This window comes from Anolis sagrei, chromosome 4 (assembly GCF_037176765.1).
Source record: "Anolis sagrei isolate rAnoSag1 chromosome 4, rAnoSag1.mat, whole genome shotgun sequence".
NCBI classification, from domain to species: Eukaryota; Metazoa; Chordata; class Lepidosauria; order Squamata; family Dactyloidae; genus Anolis; species Anolis sagrei.
Window position 1 is genome coordinate 81,849,395 of NC_090024.1, and position 19,882 is coordinate 81,869,276.

At 37.9% G+C, this 19,882-nt stretch overlaps 1 protein-coding gene across 2 annotated transcripts in view; it reads right to left on the bottom strand.

Moving 5' to 3' along the window:
- The window catches only part of NUP153 (nucleoporin 153), a 53,168-nt gene that overhangs the window by 19,390 nt on the left and 13,896 nt on the right, over positions 1–19,882 (bottom strand). For both annotated transcript variants that reach the window (XM_060774848.2, XM_060774847.2), the window contains exons 2-12: positions 15,089–15,302; positions 12,866–13,114; positions 10,964–11,103; positions 10,756–10,884; positions 8,177–8,293; positions 8,006–8,050; positions 7,867–7,920; positions 4,623–4,763; positions 2,462–2,514; positions 977–1,106; positions 130–267 (exon numbers count right to left, since the gene is read on the bottom strand). In XM_060774848.2, the coding sequence (XP_060630831.2) occupies positions 130–267; positions 977–1,106; positions 2,462–2,514; positions 4,623–4,763; positions 7,867–7,920; positions 8,006–8,050; positions 8,177–8,293; positions 10,756–10,884; positions 10,964–11,103; positions 12,866–13,114; positions 15,089–15,302 (1,410 nt within the window). The remainder of the gene's footprint in view (positions 1–129; positions 268–976; positions 1,107–2,461; positions 2,515–4,622; positions 4,764–7,866; positions 7,921–8,005; positions 8,051–8,176; positions 8,294–10,755; positions 10,885–10,963; positions 11,104–12,865; positions 13,115–15,088; positions 15,303–19,882) is intronic.

Below are 19,882 nucleotides of genomic sequence, written 5' to 3' on the forward strand. Positions count from 1 at the left end.
AATAAAATTATTTACTCACAATTTTTAAATTGCCTGAAAATTTAAGTCAGATGGAAAAACAATGAAGCACAACAGAGAGGACACAAAGGGGAATATGCAAGAACAGGATAAAAGTCATCTGTAAATTACCTTGTTTATCACTGACTGTGCAGCACTGATAGCTGGAGATGAAGCAGTAGTACTAGCAAGAGGGGCAAAGCTGAAATTTGGTAAAGATGATGTACTGATAGGTAAAGATATTTCTGGTAGCACTGGCATCTCCAGCTCCTAGAATTGAGCAGTTATGTCATTATTATTATAATTTTATTATTTCTACAGAAAAAAATAATGCAACCTAGTTATGGGCCACACTGTGCTGGGACTCTTCCATTTAAATGGCCCAGCTATTACATCAAATGCTCATAACTATTACCATTGAACAGTTAAAATACAGGCAGTCTTCGAGATACAAACATCTGACTTACAAACAACTCAGAGTGAAGAACGTGAGTGGAAAAAAACAGGAATTGAGAGAAATCTACCCCTAGGAAAGGAAATTCACTCCTGGAAGAGTTATCATGGGGGAAAGGAGCTTTATCACTAAACCTTGTTTCAACAACAAGCCAAAATTTTCAAAAATCCAATTATCACAGAGACAAGTGCAGTGAAATCTTTTGATCAGAGACACACAGCAAAGCAAACACCAAAGGGGTGTTAACCATTCCCTATGCTACCCAAAGCTTCTATCTATCTATCTATCTATCTATCTATCTATCTATCTATCTCACTGGAGGTACACTGAAAAAAATGTACCTGTTCTGACCTACAGAACCTATCTTGTTCATAGCTTGGGGACTGCCTGCACTTCCTTCAATCACCTGGAGAATGAACAACTCTGACGTTCAAACTTCCTCAAATTACAAGACAATAACTTCAATTACACAGCTTCTGCATTTTAAACACATATTATCCTTGCAGAATTCACAGATTTTCTTACCTCTTCTTGTACAGGTTTGGACACATAATGGACACCTCTCTCCCTCCTCATCTTGCCGCCAGCACCACCTCCTCCCATAGGAGGCAGCCCATTAGATGCAGAAGGACTGAATTTGGGGCTTGCGACACTCCTGGAATCAGGGGTTTAAGAGTCATAAACTCAAATGTCAAATGGAACACAACAAACAACAGACAATGATACTCAGGCTAAGTGTGTTCCCTTCCGAAATGAATGTTATGTTATCTGAAGGTTTTATCAACTGGTGTGTGATTTGGTTCTCCTTCCTTCTACACAATCCTTTTTTCCTTTCCAGATTAAAACCTGATTTGTTTTTAATTGGCCCTAAAAAAGCAACATGATACACAGTCCTCTCCCCAGTGTCTTGGTTTTTAGGTCTGCTCCTGGTGTTATATGGGGCACTGATTTAGAAAATTGCATTCACTCTGGTTTCTTAGGTATGATTATCATGATTTTCTGTGGTTAAGGAGATGGTAGATGGAATATGTTCTTTATCTCAAAAACTAAAGCTGATGGAGGAAACTGGTGCCATTTTTGGAATAAGCAGGTCAAATTACCCCAAAACAGGGCTAACAAAATGTATATTTTTGTGTGCCTGTATGCCTTCAAAGTTTCTGTCAACTTACAGAAGCATTATAAATTTCTTAAGAGTTTTCTTAGAAGAAAGACTCAGTGCAGGATTGCAATTTCCTTCCTCAGCGAGGGAAGAAAATTCATAATAGTTGCCTACAAATGGCAAAATTATTTAACTGGCATTCATTAGAAAAATGAAAATATCTTTTTTGGCAACTTTTATAGGAGGAATATTTCAAAGCAAATATTTCTCACTATTCTGGAAACATGAATGGCGTAAGTATTTGGGTACCCTATCTGTCTTCCATCCAGAGTTGTGATGTTTACACAATCCACCCACTTCTCTGTGTTTGGGTTAGGAGAAGACTTTCTGTTTCAAAATCTTATCTTGTATATTTCATATCTTGCTGTATTCTTTGAATGGCAGACAACCTTGCATAAACAAAATACAACACACATAATGGGTCTTTCTTGACCATTCTTCCCTCCTATAGCCTCTCTGTACTTCCCAGAAGTCTCTCCAGTTCTCTGGAGAAACACCTGAACATTATAGCCTCTCTGTTGTTGGACTGCAGCTGGGGGAAGAAATAGGCTAGTTTATTTTGGCTAAGTTTCAAACAGAAGAATTTTGCAGAGATCACACTATCACAAGTCTCCTTGTCCCCTTGGGGACACATTTTGAAAATTTAGGCGTGGAAGGAGCAACAAAGAGAGAGCCACTGTTTCCAATTCTACAATGCTGGCTAAGTTAATGATTTTCTGTTCTCACTGATCTTTAGGACTGTATATATATTTAATTACTACTTTCAAGTAAAAATAAAATATACAGGACACTACAAGAGAATAGCAACAGTATCTATAAAAAGTCCTTAATCCGCGACAGTTTTTACATACCTTTTTGAAGATTCCATTTGTTGTTCTGCTTCCAAAGTCTTCTCCTGTGCTGCCTGTAAAGAAAAAATGTGTGTTTCAGGCTTTAATTCATTTGCTTTCTGATTGGATGTGATTAGAAAAAGAAAAACAAAACCTTGAAGAGAATAACAAAAAGCTACCAATCCTTCTTTAGCCAACTGCCCTTGCATGTTCCATTTTAAAACCTTAATAGGGCCTTCCACCGTAGCACTTCTTTACTGCCCTCTGCTGTCTGAAGACATTCAAACAAACCTTGTTGCTACAAGTTATATTTCTTGTTAGCAGAAAGATCCATGTGACATTTCCTTTTCTGACTACAGTAAACAAATACCATTCATGAGAAAAAAAAATGAAATTGGGGCTGTTGTACAATAGTGAGAAAAACACAGACTGGAGGGATGTGCAAAAAAGCAAAAGAGTATTGGAAAGGAATCCACACAAAGAAACCCTAAATATAAAAATCCAAAAGCTCCCTGAAATGTATCTATTAGGAATATCAAATAGAGATCTGGAAAAGAAGAAAGAAATCCTACTAAGCTACCTAACAATGACAGCAAGAATTGTCTATGCGAGGAAATTGAGACTAAAAGAAGTGCCAACAACTCAAGAATGGTTAGTCAAAATTCTAGAAATAAGGAATATGGATGAATTAACCCAAATGTTAAAGAGACGTCAAGAAAAGTCGAAAGAAGGAATAGATTGGAACATGGTGAGGGATTATATGAGACAAAAAAAACCCCTTTAAATGACGACTTAATCAAGTTAAACACCATAAGAAACACTATCTGAAGATGAGAGGAAAGAATAAGAGAAGAACATAGAAAAATGAATAAAACAAAGACTGAAAAGAAGAAAAAAGTACCACGATGAAGAAGATCGGAAGTTTAGACTTGGGACGCTTATTAGTCCCCTCCCTTATTCCTGTGTTTTCTTCTATATTTTCTTTTCTTCTTTCTATATTTTTTCTTTTTTTCTTTCTCTTATCTCTTTATATCTTTCAGACTTTTCTCCCCCTTTTTCTTTTTATTCTTCTCCCTATAAACTATTACCATAGAGCTTTTACTATTCACTATATATAAATTCATTGTATTTTATGTATCATGATTAAACTGAATAAAAATTATTTAAAAAAGAAAAACACACACTCATTAATAAAGCTGCTCTGTTATTTTAATAGATGAAAATATGTTCAGTCATTTATATGACAAATATTTGTATAGCCTTTTTATTCTTTTAAAATACTTAGTTCATGTACTTACTAAAATAAGGAAAATGTGAATACTTCTACTTCAGAAATTTTGGACAGCTTATAAAAATACTTAGGATATGTTGGGTTTCATCCCTGGACTGCACAAGTCATTGTGTCATCAAGTTTCTAGCTAGACTAGAGGCAGGGCCAAGCTCAGGGATTCCTTTCCCCCATATTCCTATGCATGTTTTCTAAAGGGCTTTGTCTTTATTGTTAGCCAGTGTATCCTCCCCCTTTGATGAAATGGTAATGGAATTTTGTGAGGGAACTTCCTTTTAAGTAATGGAATTCTGTGAGGGAACTTCCATGCACAGGCCATAGGGTCTCCACCATGTTCTTCTTTTCTTTCTCCTTATGACGAAGATTTTTGCGTCTCTGTAGGCAAAATGTATCTGCCTGGCCTTTTTTTTTTTACCTTTTACCTTCTTTAGAAGATGAGATTTAGCAAGGTAGTTAGCTCCAAGACTTTTCTATCAAGAAAGCATTTCTTTTTTACTTTAATAAATCAACTGAACATAAAATTTGGCTCTGCAATCCTCAGTTATCCTGAGGATAATTAGAAGGCTATTCCTGCTCACCACACATAAGTTTCTGCTGGTTATGGAGTTTACTCCTGGTACTCTGCTATATTTTGGTGGAATTACCCTAACTGAGGGTTATTTTTGAGCCTAACAGCTCAGATTTCCCAACAGGATAAAATGTTGGTCTATTTTGTTAAGGTCCCAAGAATTTAAATAAACGAAGGGATAAACAACCTACAAATGGGTAACCAGTAACTGGATCTTCCAATATTTCGTTGGCTTCTAATTTGAAAAGCAGCTCATAGTATCCAAATTAGATCATGGCAGTTGTGCTGGGGAGGAAATTGGTATGGTTTAAGAATAGCATACGTACTTTATGGTTTGTCTCTATTCTCTGTCGACTTTTGCCTGAATCAGTACTGGATGTAAGTGATGGTTTGAAACGACTCAGTGACAATGAAACACTCTTGGGTGTCACAAGCTTCTGGACTGGAGGGCAATGGGATTCAGCAGCCTTTAAAGGAAACAGAGTTAAATGAATCAATATAAAATGCTATTTACTACATTGTCCTTCAAACAAGTTTCCACAGCGTCTTAAAATAGGTTTTTAAAAGCCCTTACTTTTCATTACCTGTGAAACCAATGCACCATTTTCTTCCACCCATGCCAAGAAAAATCTCAAAATGACTTTGTCTAAATTCACAGAATAACATACTTCAAAAACCCCACATTTATCACAGAAATCAGATAGTTATCTCAAAAAGTTGAACTAGTTTGAAGCTGAATGGGTAGTAAAGCACACCAGACAGTGTATTTACTTGGTCTATCAGTTGGGCATTACCTATGAGTAATCTTTGTGATCTCACAGTGACCAAACAGACACCTATAAGAAACCCACAAGCAGGAAATCAATCCAGTTGGTACCTCCTGCTCATGTTCCCCAGAAACTGGTATAGAGCTGAACTGTTTCTAATACTATGAGCAGAGATCATTACCAGTAGTCACTGATACAGTAGCAGATTTCAACATAGCAATTTTCGGGAGATAAAAAAAATGCAAATGTTTTATCTATGTTTTATCTATCTAGTATGTTTCAACTGTAGTGTCACACTAAACCCTCCTATGTCAGTCTTTGTTCTCTCTAGTAAAAAGTAAAAGTGGCCCCGAGCTCCAGCTTTTAATCCTCTTTTTCTCCTTCTGGACAATTATTTGGGGAAAAAGCATACCAGGCTCAGTTAGCCACGTATTTCCTTTGCATGGGGTGGCATTGGATTGGAGCCAAAACAGCCTTTCTGTAAATGAAAGAGACCTGGATCCATGAGAAGACTTGTGTAAACAGAAGGAGGGATTGTAATTAATTCTTTTTCTTGAAACTATTCTTAATACTATTTCCTTGGTAGGGTGCGATTACTATAACCTATATTAGCAGATTGGGGAGGGGGATGGGTGGCAGGCTATGATGTAAGTGCATAAGAGGAAGTAGGAGCTAATACTCAAAAGTATTACCATTCTGTGATTTTGCAAGAACATCTTCATCAGACATCTTCAACATAATTCATACTAAAACTAAAGATAATTACTAATTTTCTTTACCAGAAGTAAACCCCCAATCACAAAATAAATAAACTGAATCTCATAGTCAGTGGTGTGTTTTATTTACTTAGAGCTAAAAAGAACTGAGCATTTTGGAAATACTTTTTTTAATGAAGAGTCCAGAAAGCTCTGTGCATTTGCATCTGATCTATAACAAGATGTTGAAAATTTCATGAGAATTATGTTCACTGTAAAAATGTCAATATTATTAAATAAGGCCAGGACACTATTTGAGTCTGTAGGTTTTTTTCGGCTATAGTGAAGTGGAAAAGTATCATACTGTTCCTCAGAATACCAATTATACTATGCTATCAACACATGTAAACAGTTGTACTCAAGAAATCTAGCGGATGGTAAACAGCCATTCACTTTGGCAACAAACCATTAGCAACCTCTCTTGGCCAACAGCTACGGCTGCCAACCATTCACTACAGAATGAATAGACAACTCCTCTATTTTCTACTTAATGACAGCTGGTAGAGCATTAATTTTCTCTCTGACATCTCTTTATCTGATGTCTGCTACCTAGTGTTTAATGGATCAACCCAAGCACAAATTTACTAGGTAAGATTTAAAAAATAAATCAGTGTTTGTTCACACGTACAATGCAGAAAACAAAACAAATCTAAGTTTGAAAAAAAGACGATTGAGAAATGGCACATGAAGATACTAAACTGGTTTTACCACAAACCTTAATGCAAAACCTTGGCTATGAAACTCTTTCTAGTGAGGCATGCTAATGTTAATACTTAGCTGCTTATCCATGTCTCTATACAAATATTTTAGCCACAAAAGAAGATAGGATGCCTTAATTCTTAATAGCATCTACTTATTTATTTGTTTCTTATATGTATACTTATGCATATAAGTATTTAAAATTGCAAGAAGATGCTGCAATGACAGGCTGTATAGCTTTATATCCCCAATTTTTCCATTTCAGATGGGAAAATTAAATGTAAGAAATGGAAGCATACATTTTTGAAAGATTTTGATAATTATGACTCTTATTGGTATTAATACAATATAAGATACTGTTCAAGAGAGACATTTTCTCTCTCTTTTTTCTCCTTTCTCTTTTTTGGTGGTGATTGGGTTTCCTACTTTTCTATCTTCTTTGGAAATGTTCTCCCTCTTTCCTTGTGTTGATGTTTAAAATGTTTAATAAAAAAATTATATATATATATATATAGAGAGAGAGAGAGAGAGAGAGAGAGGGAGAGAGAGAGAGACATTTCATTAAACCTACACTTATACCATTAACATTATAATGTGTGTCTACAAGGCATTTCTGACCTATGGCAACTCTAAAGACGAATCTATCACATGTTGTTTTTTTCAACAGAGGAGATTTGCCTTTACATTCTTCTAATACTCAGAGAGTATGATTTGACCAAGGTTACCCAGTGGATTTCCATAGCCAAGCAGAGATTCGAACTCTGATTTCCAGAGTCAAAGCCTTACACTCAAACACTCAAACCCACTGGCTATTGTAATCAAGGGAGAGAATAAAATATGAGGAATGTGGCAGCAATATTTCTTCTACAGGAGGATTTCACAGCATTTTTTCCACCAAAGATATAGACAATACCTCATGGAGGAATGAGTCAACTAATGCAGGGCCTTTCTCTTCTCATGTAGTGTGTTTTAATGGGTAGCACTGCTAACCTATAAACTTATGCCTCTTTGATTTCTCCTTCTTGCATGCTTTAATCTGGATGACAGACTAATCTGTTAGGGATGTTAAATATAGAGAAAGCAGGCTCAGTTCAAGCCATAAATGTCTTCAGACATCACTACATCTCCAACTTTTGTAGAATCTCTTTTTAAGCACTCCAATAATATTTTGCTCTCAATGACAACTGTCAAAAATAAACAAATGGATACTTAACAGAAGCAGGCGAATGCCAAAATGTTTCTGTAGATTAACTCATGTGGCACTTTCACAACACAGGGACACATCAAATATCTAAATCTGCTTTATAGTACCGTGAAGGAAACAAGACTGAAGCTGAAAATTAATTTACCCTTTTTCTTGGTGAGTGGAAATCAGTGATATTAAGCATACTTCTTTCCATAGGCTGTAAAAGAAAACACACAAGTTAAGAAGGATGATTTTCAAAACAGGATATTTATGCATTTTAAAAAGATCAAAAAGTAACTTACTGATGACAATGAAGAAGAAACAGAAGAGGGAATTCTTTTAGCATCCTGTTGAATAAACATTTCAGTAAATTAAAACAGAGGTACGAAAGGCAAGCTTTTATTTAATAGACATGCATAGCAAGTTTCATATCAAATACTGAAAATAAGTATTTTAAAGAAAAGGCAATTTACTGCTATTGGGCTTGACATCGTCTCCAGAGACTGCAAGATTCGCCGTGCAGTGGAACTTGTCACACCATAGGACTGTGTATTCACTTGCTTTGCTTTCATCTGTCTCCTTATTGGTGTCTGAAAACAGGGATGTAAAGAACTTTTCAGATTTTCTGTTTTTGGACAATTTGTTTATTTATCACATTTGTACCCTGTCCTTCTCAACCCTGACGGGGTCTCAGAGCAGCCTCACATATTGGCAATAATTCAAAGTCTTAAAATAATGTACAATTGGTAAACATTTATATTAAAAACCAAAGAATTAAAAACACCTAAAACAATTACAATTATTAAACTCACATAATCCAAGGTCATAATCCAGAGCCATTCCAATTGTCATTGCACAGATTCTACATTCATTTATTGCACTGCAGTTATTCTGCAAAAACCTGGTACCATAGCCATGTTTTAACTTTCTTTCTGAAGGCTAGGAGAGAAGGAGCTGATCGAATATCATTGGGGAGGGAGTTCCCTAGCCAAGGGGCCACCACTGAGAAGGCCCTGTCTCTCGTCTCCACAAATGCACCTGCGAAGTAGGTGGGACTGAGAGCAAGGCCTCCCTAAAAGTTCTTAACCTCCACGACGGTTTATAGAGGGAGATATATTTGGACAAGTAAGCTAGGCCGGAACCCTTCAGGGCTTTATAGGCTAAAACGAGCACTTTGAACTGTGCTCAGTAGAAAACGGTCAGCCAGTGAAGCTGACGTAACAGGGGAGTTGTATGCTCCTTGTACACCACTCCAGCGAGGAATCTGGCTGCCGCCCATTGGACCACTTGAAGCTTTTGAACAGTCTTCTAAGGCAACCCCACGCAGAACGCATTGCAGTAGTCTATTCAGAATGTAACAAGAGCATGGACTACCATGGCCAAGAGGGGGTAATACCAAAAAAATTATGAACTAGTGTGGGATTCTTCCCAAACACAAAAAGACTGGCATTTTTTCTGTTGTTTTTAAAAACTGATTTGCACAAAACGAAGTTTCAAAGTTTTTGTAACAGTCCAAAATATGAAATATCATCAAAAATGTGCCACAATTACAGTACATTTTTCCTAGAGGACAAATATTTTGAATTGTTTAGCTCTTCCATGTCAGATTCAAAGAGAAATGCTGATATCCCAGAATAATCAGGACATCACATCCTCTGAAACAACTTTGTTTTTGTTCTACATAACAAAAATAATGAGACTAACAAAACACACACGTACAGTATCTGTTGTGCTAGTAATACTATTAATATTCAGTTTCAAATTAATTTAATAGTTACTGTCAATATAACTGAAGGGTAAAGGGAATCTTAACCTGTGCTGCGTATAAAGCAATTCAATGACTACATTTTTATGAGAATGTGTCATTGTGTGCTGTAGGCTATTTTCAACACTCTAATGTTTTAGTTCCATCATTTTTAAAATGCTATATCTCTTGTTTTATCTAAATATGTCAAATCGTATTTTATAAAAGCCACAATTAGTTAACAAATGAAGCTTTGATGTTCTGGTTCAATAATTAAGGCCTCTACAAAAATCACTACAGCTTGTTAGAAATCACAAATTGACACTTCAGATTCTTGTCTCTTGTTGCTAAAAGAGAGAAAGGAAGCATGTAAGCCCAATTTACTAAAGTAGTCCTGCATTAGCTACGACCTGTTGTTACATCTGCTGACCTTATTTGAATATAATGGTTTAGTAAACCTCAGGCTTTAACTTATTTTGCACAGTTGCACAATTAGAAACTTCCGTTTTAATTGAAGACAGTTTGTTGTAATATTCAATCCACATGAAGTGGTAGAGAAACAAACCAACTTTGTAAACCACAGTTTGAAGCTGGGGTGTTTCTCTTAACAGTTGGTGAGATTTGTGTAGCCCTCTAGATCAGAGATTTCCAGACATTCCATGTTGGTGACACACTTTTCAGAACAGCATAATTTCACAACATAGCAATCCAGTTTTACTAGCAAACCATAGGTTATGCCAACCCCTTATAATTCATAAACACACACCCACAAATTGTAATATTGAAATGTATGGGGACACAACATACTTCATGAAAACCTTTCATTGATATTTTTTTAAATATATGATTTATTGCTTATTTCACCTAGACTAGTTATGTTTACATGACACACGCTGCAGGCAACGAACTAACATATCATGTCACACAGTTTGGAAAGCTCTGCTCTAGATGTCGCTGGATTGCAACTCCCAGTATCCTCATCACTGGCTAGACTGGTTAGAATGGCTAGGAGATGGATTCCAACAACATCTTGCACAGTTCTCCTTCTTGCTATAGTTACAGTGAATTAGTTTGGGGTTCAGTTTAAATACTTGTTGAGGAAATAAAAATAACATCTCATTTTAAATCTATGTCACATTTATAAGAACAGTTGTGGTTATTATTGTTTTACTGACCAAATAGTCTTATAGCATTCAAATAACAATACTGTGAACAATACATACTAAACCACTACAGAATTATGATTACTACTGCATAAATTTATATACAAATTATGTATCCTTACAGGACCAGCTGAAAATTTCTTACCTGATATGGTGTAATCCGTACTTTAGACTGTCTTGCTGCTGCAGCTGCACCACCATACATGGTTTTTCCAGGATAAAATGGAGAATTTCCAAACTGGCTTGTCTTAAGAACTGATGCATTACCAAGTGACTGCAAACATATATCAACACTGAATTAGCAAAGTGGATACAGAAGAAGCATGATAAAAGGAAGTGCATGCTGTACTTACCGGGGAGAGGGCTCCAAAGGCAGATAGATTAAACCCAGGCTTTTTAGAGCTGGAAGTTGACTGATGAGAAAGGGAAACTGGTCTTTCTGTCTCTGTAGACCAGAGGGGTGGTACTGAAGCATTTTTTGAAACTGTTATGTCTAAAAGGAAATAATAATAATAATCATGTACACATAAATGCATCAGTATTTTATTCACAATACTTCCAACACTTTATTATAAAATATATTTTGAGAAAAAACAGCAAAAAAAGTGCTAGTGAAAATATTAACTATGAAAATAATCACAGAACTAAAGCTTGCAGGATTTTCTTTTTCTTTATTTAACTGACTGACCTGTCCGATATCTTCAGACATTATTACAGTAAGTCTAAATACCACTCAGAAGTCCAAAATTTCTTCAGACACAAAATATGAAACTTTTCCACACTCTGTTTTTAGAAAAAGTGGGAAAAAAATTGGAGATCTACAAAAGACTTGCCCCTCTCTATCTCTCATGAGGGAAGCAGTACAAAACGTTGGGAATTTGTGTATGGCTTAATTGTTCACATTGAGCTGGTTATTCACCAGATAAACATGCTAGGCATTAGTATGAATAAAAGAAGCGTGCACAAAAACAGCAACCAAGCACAGAGAGAAAACCTGGACTGCCATCTCATAAACTGAAAAATCCTTTTACTATGCCTGAAGGATTTTATGCATTTGAAAGAGTAAATATTTTTGAAATATAAATAATTGCAATATGACATAGGTATGCTAACCTCTCCTCCCCAACACAACTAGGTGACAATCACAGCAAAACTACTGCATCTCAAAACAAAATCACTTTCCACATATCAACCGTTATGGGATTAAGTATACACAGGTTACCTCAAACATTCTGGGGAAGCTTCTTACAGGGAACATGCAACTAGGCACCATTCAAAATAGATAATAGGCATGTGTGATTCATGGTTCTAAATGATACTAAAGTATTTACAAAACTAGGGGGCACTGGTGCCTTGTTTCTAAAGTGTTTCTAAAGTTTTGGTGGTGAAAATTTCAGAAATCTAACAAAACTTACAAAATTTCCCCACTGTTAGCTCACCAAATTTCAGAACATTTGACTTATCCACTAATTTTTCAAGGTTTTTATAAAACATGTTTTTAATAATAAAGAAAATCTGTTCCTGGTTTGAAAGTGTTATTTCCTGTTTCATTGTGTGGTATTTACTCTAGAACCTTTATTTTTGAGCCAGAAAGTTTGTTAAATTGGTGGAGACTCGACAAACCAAAATGTTCTATAGGGGGATGTCCCTTGGACAAAGACAGTTTTTGCAGTGTAATAAACTTTTGCTATGTTTTTATGGCAGAACCAATTAGGAACTGCCATTTATAATGAAATTTTGAAAGTTATGTTAGTTTAGACTTTAGAAACACTTTAGAAACAAAGCACCAGCACCCCCTAGTTTTGTAAGTACTTTAGAACCATTTCAAACCATGGATTTTGGTCCTGAGATCTTCAGGAGAGGCTTTCACTCAGTCCCACCATTACATTGCAGACATGGCTGGTTGGGATGTTAGAGGCCCTTCTTGGTGGCTGACCATAGACTCTTGAACTGTCTTCCCAGGGAGTCCAACATGCTAACAGGTAACACCCTTTTTCTATCAACAAGCTTTAAAAAAGAGCTTTTTAAAGAACAGACTAAGGGTGCTGCACTATGTTTAAACTAAATTGTTTTTCATTGTTTCTGATGTTTGTAATTTCATTTTCTCTTTTAAGTGTAGACGTACATTGTTATTAACATTAGGAATAGTTTAATTCAGCTAATATATATTTTAGCGGTATTTTTATATAAAAAACATTAAAGCCATCTTAAATCTGAATTTTGGATGATGATATTATTGTTGTTGTTGTTGTTACCTTTATCAGACGCCCTTGAAGAGAAGCCACTAGTAGTTGAGATGTTATCATCATCGTGCTGAGAGGTAGAATCTTTCATTTCTTTTCCAAGTGAAAGTCCAGAATTACTAATTGGAAATGCAGATGACGTGGAGGGTTGACAAAGTGGTGGTGGGGAATCTAATATGCTACAATTAAGATGACCCCGATGAAGAGAGGGTCTTGTTAAAATATCTGTGAACTTTAAACTGGATCTACTTGTTGAAGGTTCTGAAGAGGAAGAAGGAAATACAATCAGAGCTCTAAGTACAAATAACTGTACAGAGAAATCAGATAAGCTGTACAGATAAGCTAAATTTGACTTGTACCACTTAAGTATAAAGTTTTGCTTATCCATCTGAGAGAATACCTACCTAACGTATTTACAAAACTCTAATGCGCACCTTCTTTGGTTAAATTGCTTAGCCAAAATTGGGGTGCGCATTATATTCGATGGCACATTAGAATCGCGCCTAAATTGCATCCCTCTCCTCCCTCTTGCCAAACCAGGCAGCCTTTGTGTGCTGCTGCTGCCACAGCTTCGGCTCCTTCTCCCTCTCTTTCTGGAGTCAGAGTGCACGCTTGGCCTGCTCCGTGAGACCCAACAGGCCTCACAAGACCTAGCAGGCCAGCAAAGGGGCAAGCCAGCAAGGCGGCTGAGAAAGAGGCAAGTTGCTGAAGCGCCAATCAGTCCCAGGAGCCAATGAGGATGAGGCAAACAACCGATGAAAGCACCATGGCTGCATTTGCATTTTCCTCCTTGGCTTGCCACTACCTCACCAGCCGCATGCCCTGAAGCCGAGGAGGAGGAGGAGGCGGCGGCGGCCTTCTAGCATGTTTATCTTCTTCGCCCGGACTCTCCAGGGCCTTCCCCTCAGTGAAACCAGTCTTTGCTCTGCTAATGCAGAGCTCCTTTCATTCTTTCTCTCTCCCTTCCATCCTTCTCTCTCTTTTCCTTCCTGTACATTAATTCCATTCTCCCCCCCCCCCCCCCCTCTGCCTTTTCTTTCAAGGCTTCTTTCTCCCCTTCTATTTTCTTTCCCTCTCTGTCCAGTCTTCATGTTAAAAGTTTCTTTGAGGATTAACTGTTCAGACTCCACTAATGGTTCTTAAGTCTCCCTACATGGGATTTTAACCTGGCACTGAAAACCTGAACCACTAAAAAGTCTTCAGTGTGATTTCTGTCTTTCACAGTGGTATTTTTAGCAGCAGTAAAATTGGCTAAAATGGTTTCTTTCTGCTGAACATTGTATTTGGCAGCAAATCCTTTTGTTTGTTTCAGTGTCTCGAAAATTGAGGTGCACATTAGATTCGATGGCACACTAGATTCGAGTAAATGACTTGTGATGCTTCTGTATTTTAAATGCATAATGATTTTGTATTCTGTATACCTAAACTGTTGTAAACTGCTCTGAGTCGCCCAAGGGCTGAGAAAAGCGGCATACAAATAAAGTAAATAAATAAATAAATAAATACAGTATATTTATATTTCTCTCAACTGCATTGCTATAACACAGAGTATCATTTCTAATTGCACGTGAATTGTTAACGTTTTTAAAGATGGATTTGTAATGAAAATGTTATTAAATGACAATTTAATGTAAATATAATGAAGGTAATAAGACAGTCACAGGAGAGGTAAAAATGCTCTTTAGTTGCCAATGTGCAAAATTTTAAAAATGCTGTGCAAAAATCTGTGCCTGGTACCTTTTTATCAAAGGGCAGTGGAAAATAGAAGTGTATTGCTAACAATTTCTTTTTCTAATAATCCTAATGGTCCAGACACTGGGAGATAACGCATGCTACCCATTAATGTAACAGACTATAAACTCAGGTTTTCTGTTCAATTTGAAACAATACATTGGCAGATAGCAATACAAAGTGTGGCATTTAATTTTGGTTTTTAAATTTAGTGCTGCAACAACTTTTTCTGATTAGGTGAATGGATTAAAATCTAAAACACAGCAACAGGAAAAAAGCCATACAATGAAATTGGCTCCAGAGGCTTAACTGCATGAGAGCAGAGTGAGCTACTCTCCTTTCCCTAAGTTGCATCCCTCTCACATTAGTTGAATCAGGGAACATTCAGACTGGAGGGCTTGGGGGAAGGAGGGTTGTTAGAGGTGAGGGCACACTAGAGATGCTACTTCTACTGCTCTAACAATTTTAAAAAAGCTGGAAGAATGGAGAGGATCTACAACATACCTTCTAAAGTAATCCCTGCTGGTTCAGGAGTGATTCGTCCATCAATTTCAAGGGTATTATGAGCAACATCATCTGCAAAGGCAGGATGATAGTTTACATTTTCCTCCAAGCTTCTTTGTTCACCTGGGGATGTCTCTTCATTTTGACTGAAGTATCTCTGAAGCCAAGTTGGAACAATACTTTTCACCGATTCCTTCACAATATTTATAATTCCCTGTTTTAAATAAAGAATACATGATTTTAAATTATACGGAGAAAGCATTGCAAGATCTACTTTACTAAGCTAAAATGTTCCCTCTGTGTATCAGAGCCAAGGCTTACTTGGCAGCTATTTACAGTGGTATCAGGTAACATACAGTAAACCTCAAGATTCATTTAGTAAAAACCTTTTTCTGATAAGCCTGTTACAACTTCTGTTCCAATTATATTAATGTTTCAAAATGGCTGTTTGCACTCTGGATGTGCAACAATAATTCGTAAGTGTTCTCTGTGTGGTTATTTAACACAGAAATAGTCATAATATGCAGAGATTTACAATTTAACTCACCATCCTGCCCTGTCATAAGGTGGAAACAGATCTACAGCTTCCTTTCCACCTTGGAGATGGAGGACAAGAAAGTTTCTCTTAGATAAGTGCCTCTTCCAGAGCCCAATTCAACTACAAAGAATACCCCTTTCTCTCTCTACTGGGCCCTAACAGGGAGAAACCCTGGGATTATGTTTTGGTGCGCTGTGTCTGAGGGACTTGGAAAGCCTTGGAAGCGTAGTGCCAAAACATGATCCAAACTAAAAAGTGACATGGAGTTTCTTATTTTTTGCACTGCACTCTCACACAGCATAGCTCTCCTACTGTTTTCCTCACCAGCAGGAACATGGGATTATCCTTAACCTTGCTCTGTGTTCAGAGACACAGCATCAGGTCAGGCAAAAGTCTTCATCGCTCTGGGGACAGCAGGATTCTGGCAAGCACAAATTGTTGGCCCGCCATCAAAGCCAGTGAAAATTTGCTGACTCTTGCTAATGTACTTCCAGGAAGGGGAAACAAATAAAAGGGCACAGCTGAGGCATACAGGAAAAGGAAAAACAGTATTACTCTCCCACAAAAAGCACTAAAAACTATTTTACTTGTAGAATTATTAAATCCATGTAGTAGTTTCATTTGCATTGAGAAGTTTAATTAAATATTTGGCATTTATAAGTTTTGGAAAGGAAAACAGTTATGAACAAATGTTGCATTTCTTGTAATGAAATCTGCTACTTTCAGCATTCTATTGGGAAACAGAAACAATACTTTAAAACAATAAGTATACCATTTTCAATCTATGTTGCCGTTTCCTACTTTACTTTCTGTTATTCCACACATAGGTCATAAACACTAATAGGTTGATTATTATATACAGGTCTAAATCCAATTTTTACTCACTAGAGAAGACCCGTGGAATTAATGAAACCCATGAAAATGTTGTTCTATCAAGTACCCAATGATCTAGCACAGTGGTTCTCAACCTGTGGGTTCCCAGATGTTTTGGCATTCAACTCCCAGAAAATCCTAACAGCTGGTAAACTGACTGGAATTTCTGGGAGCTGTAGGCCAAAACACCTGGGGACCCACAGGATGAGAACCACTGATCTAGCAGCTCAACTCAAGCTGCTGCTAATAACTGGATTTAGGCCTGAGAATGTTGCTTATAAGACAAAATGGAAGTTTGACAAAAAAATCCACCCAAAAAACTAGGTAAACTTATTGATGGGTCATTTTAATACTCTCTCTGCTCTAATCTCACTTATGACCTTTTTGAATGCCTGGCACAATGTTGTCACTTGGAGACGACACCAAAATGACTGCTACTGCTGCAACCTTCAGAATGCCCCAAAACACCTCAGACCCTGGAAGCTGCGACTCCTCATCTTGAGGCTCTTCTTCCTCTTCTCTTTAAGTCCCATATTTACACCTCACTTCCCATCACCACCATCTCCAGGCTCCATCCACTCCCACCCTTCCTTCCTCCACGTGCTGGACACTGCACATGTGGCTGCCTCATGTTGGAAGCAGCCATCTGTATAGACAGATGTGCACATATATCTATGTATGTGTCTGTGCCTGTGTCTTAGGAAACAGGCACAATCTGCTCACAGGATGAGTCTCTGAGGTGGGACTGACACTTCCCCTCTCAACAGAATTACCCTTGACTTACACAATCCATATTTTTGGCTCCAAAACCTGCTCTTCATTTATTATACATAATTATGTACAGCACTTTACTTACTAATAGTGAAGGGATAAAGAACTCACAAATGATATAAACCAGGGGTCCACAAACTTTTTAAACAGAGGGCCAGGTCACAGTCCCTCAAACTGTTGGAGGGCCGGATTATAATTTGAAAAAAAAAAACATGAATGAATTCCTATGCACACATTTTATTTATAGTGCAAAAACCACTCAAAACAATACAATAATTAAAATGAAGAACAATTTTAACAAATATAAATTTATTAGTATTTCAATTGGAAGTGTGGGCCTGCTTTTGGCTGATGAGATACGATTGTTGTTGTTGCGTGCTTTCAAGTCATTTCAGACTTAGGTTGACCCTAAGTGAGGTCCAGGTAAATGACCTTGGAGGGCCGCATTCGGCCCCCGGGCCTTAGTTTGAGGACCCCTGATGTAAACAAAGAATTCAAAACTGCAGGCTGCTACAAATATCAGACTTACAAATAACAAAATTAAGGACGGGACTGAGACAACAGGAAGTGAGAGGAATTTACCCCTTATAAGGGAAATTCACTCCTGGAAGAGTTATCATGGGGGAAAGATGTCTCTGATGAAACGTTATCACTCATCCTTGTTTTCACAACAAGCTAAATTTTTCAAAATCCAATTATCACAGGGACAGAAAGTGAAGTGAAATCTTCTGAACAGACAGCAAAACAAATACCACAGAGGTGTTAAACTTTCCTATGCTATCCTAAGTTATTTATTTATTTATTTATTTATTTGTCGTGTCAGGAGCAAACAGACAGTTGTATTACATTTTAGACAAAACAAACAAACAGACAAAACACAAAGTTTGCAAGCTTGGTAGTTGATTAACTGTCCTTTGACCAGTAGCTGGCCACTTGGAGTGCTTCTGGTGTTGCTATAAGAAGGTCCTTCATTGTGCATGTGGCAGGGCTCAGGTTGCATTGCAGCAAGTGGTCAGTGGTTTGCTCTTTCCCACACTCGCATGTCGTGGATTCTACTTTGTGGCCCCATTTCTTAAGATTGGCTCTGCATCTCGTGATGCCAGAGCGCAGTCTGTTCAGTGCCTTCCAAGTTGCCCAGTTTTCTGTGTGCCCAGGGGGGAGTCTCTCATTTGGTATCAGCCATTGATTGAGGTTCTGGGTTTGAGCCTGCCACTTTTGAAATCTCGCTTGCTGGGATGTTCCAGCGAGTGTCTCTGTAGATCTTAGAAAACTATTTCTTGATTTAAGTCGTTGACGTGCTGGCTGACACCCAAACAAGGGATGAGCTGGAGATGTCACTGCCTTGGTCCTTTCACTATTGGCTGCTACTTCCCGGCAGATGTCAGGTAGTGCAATACCAGCTAGACAGTGTAATTTCTCCAGTGGTGTAGGGCGCAGATAATGCGGCATGTCTCATTAAGAGCCACATCCACTGTTTTAGCGTGGTGAGATGTGTTCCACACTGGACATGCATACTCAGCAGCAGAGTAGCATGGTGCAAGGGCAGATGTCTTCACTGTGTCTGGTTGTGATCCCCAGGTTGTGCCAGTCAGCTTTCGTATGATATTGTTTCTAGCACCCACTTTTTGCTTGATATTCAGGCAATGCTTCTTGTAGGTCAGAGCATGGTCCAGAGTGACTCCCAGGTATTTGGGTGTGCTGCAATGCTCCAGTGGGATTCCTTCCCAGGTAATCCTCAGAGCTCAGGATGCTTGTCTGTTCTTAAGGTGAAAAGCACATTCTGTGTTTTAGATGGACTAGGGATCATCTGGTTTTCCCTGTAATAGGCGGTAAGGGCACCTAGAGCTTTGGAGAGTTTCTGTTCTACCATCTCAATGCTCCCTGCTTGTACCTGTTCCAACTTACATACAAATTCAACTGCCTACATTGTATTAAGAGGTAAATTACAGGGTCTTTCAAAAAGATGGACCATCTGGAGAGGCCCTGCTCGTGATCCCACCTGCGTCGCAAGCGCGTTTGGTGGGGACACGAGACAGGGCCTTTTCTGTGGTGGCCCCCCGACTCTGGAACACCCTCCCCAAAGATCTTAGACAGGCCCCTACATTGGCAGTCTTCAGAAAGAACTTGAAGACCTGGCTGTTCCGATGTGCCTTCCCAGATTAGGAAATCTCCAATACCAAGTCCCATAAGCACTTTATTAGAACCAAGATTGCTGCACATCGCACTCTGCACTTGCCCTATAAGCCTTATATACCACCTGTCACATCAGCACTTTTAATCTTGTACCCATTACTCTGGCCCGGCCCAGGTCTATTGTATCTTAATGTATTGTTGATTGCTTATTGTTTATATTGCTCTAATTGTTTTTAATTTGCCTTAGGTTTTGTATTGTTATATTGTGTGTTGAGGCCTTGGCCTTTGTAAACCGCATCGAGTCCTTCGGGAGATGCTAGCGGGGTACAAATAAAGTTTAATAATAATAATAATAATAATAATATGAAATGGCTATATCTCTGCAACCATGAACCACTTAGGAATGACACTCTTATCGTTTGAAAGGCTGTGGCATAGAGTTTCAAAATATTACTGCTAGACGCCTCTCCCAACAAGCA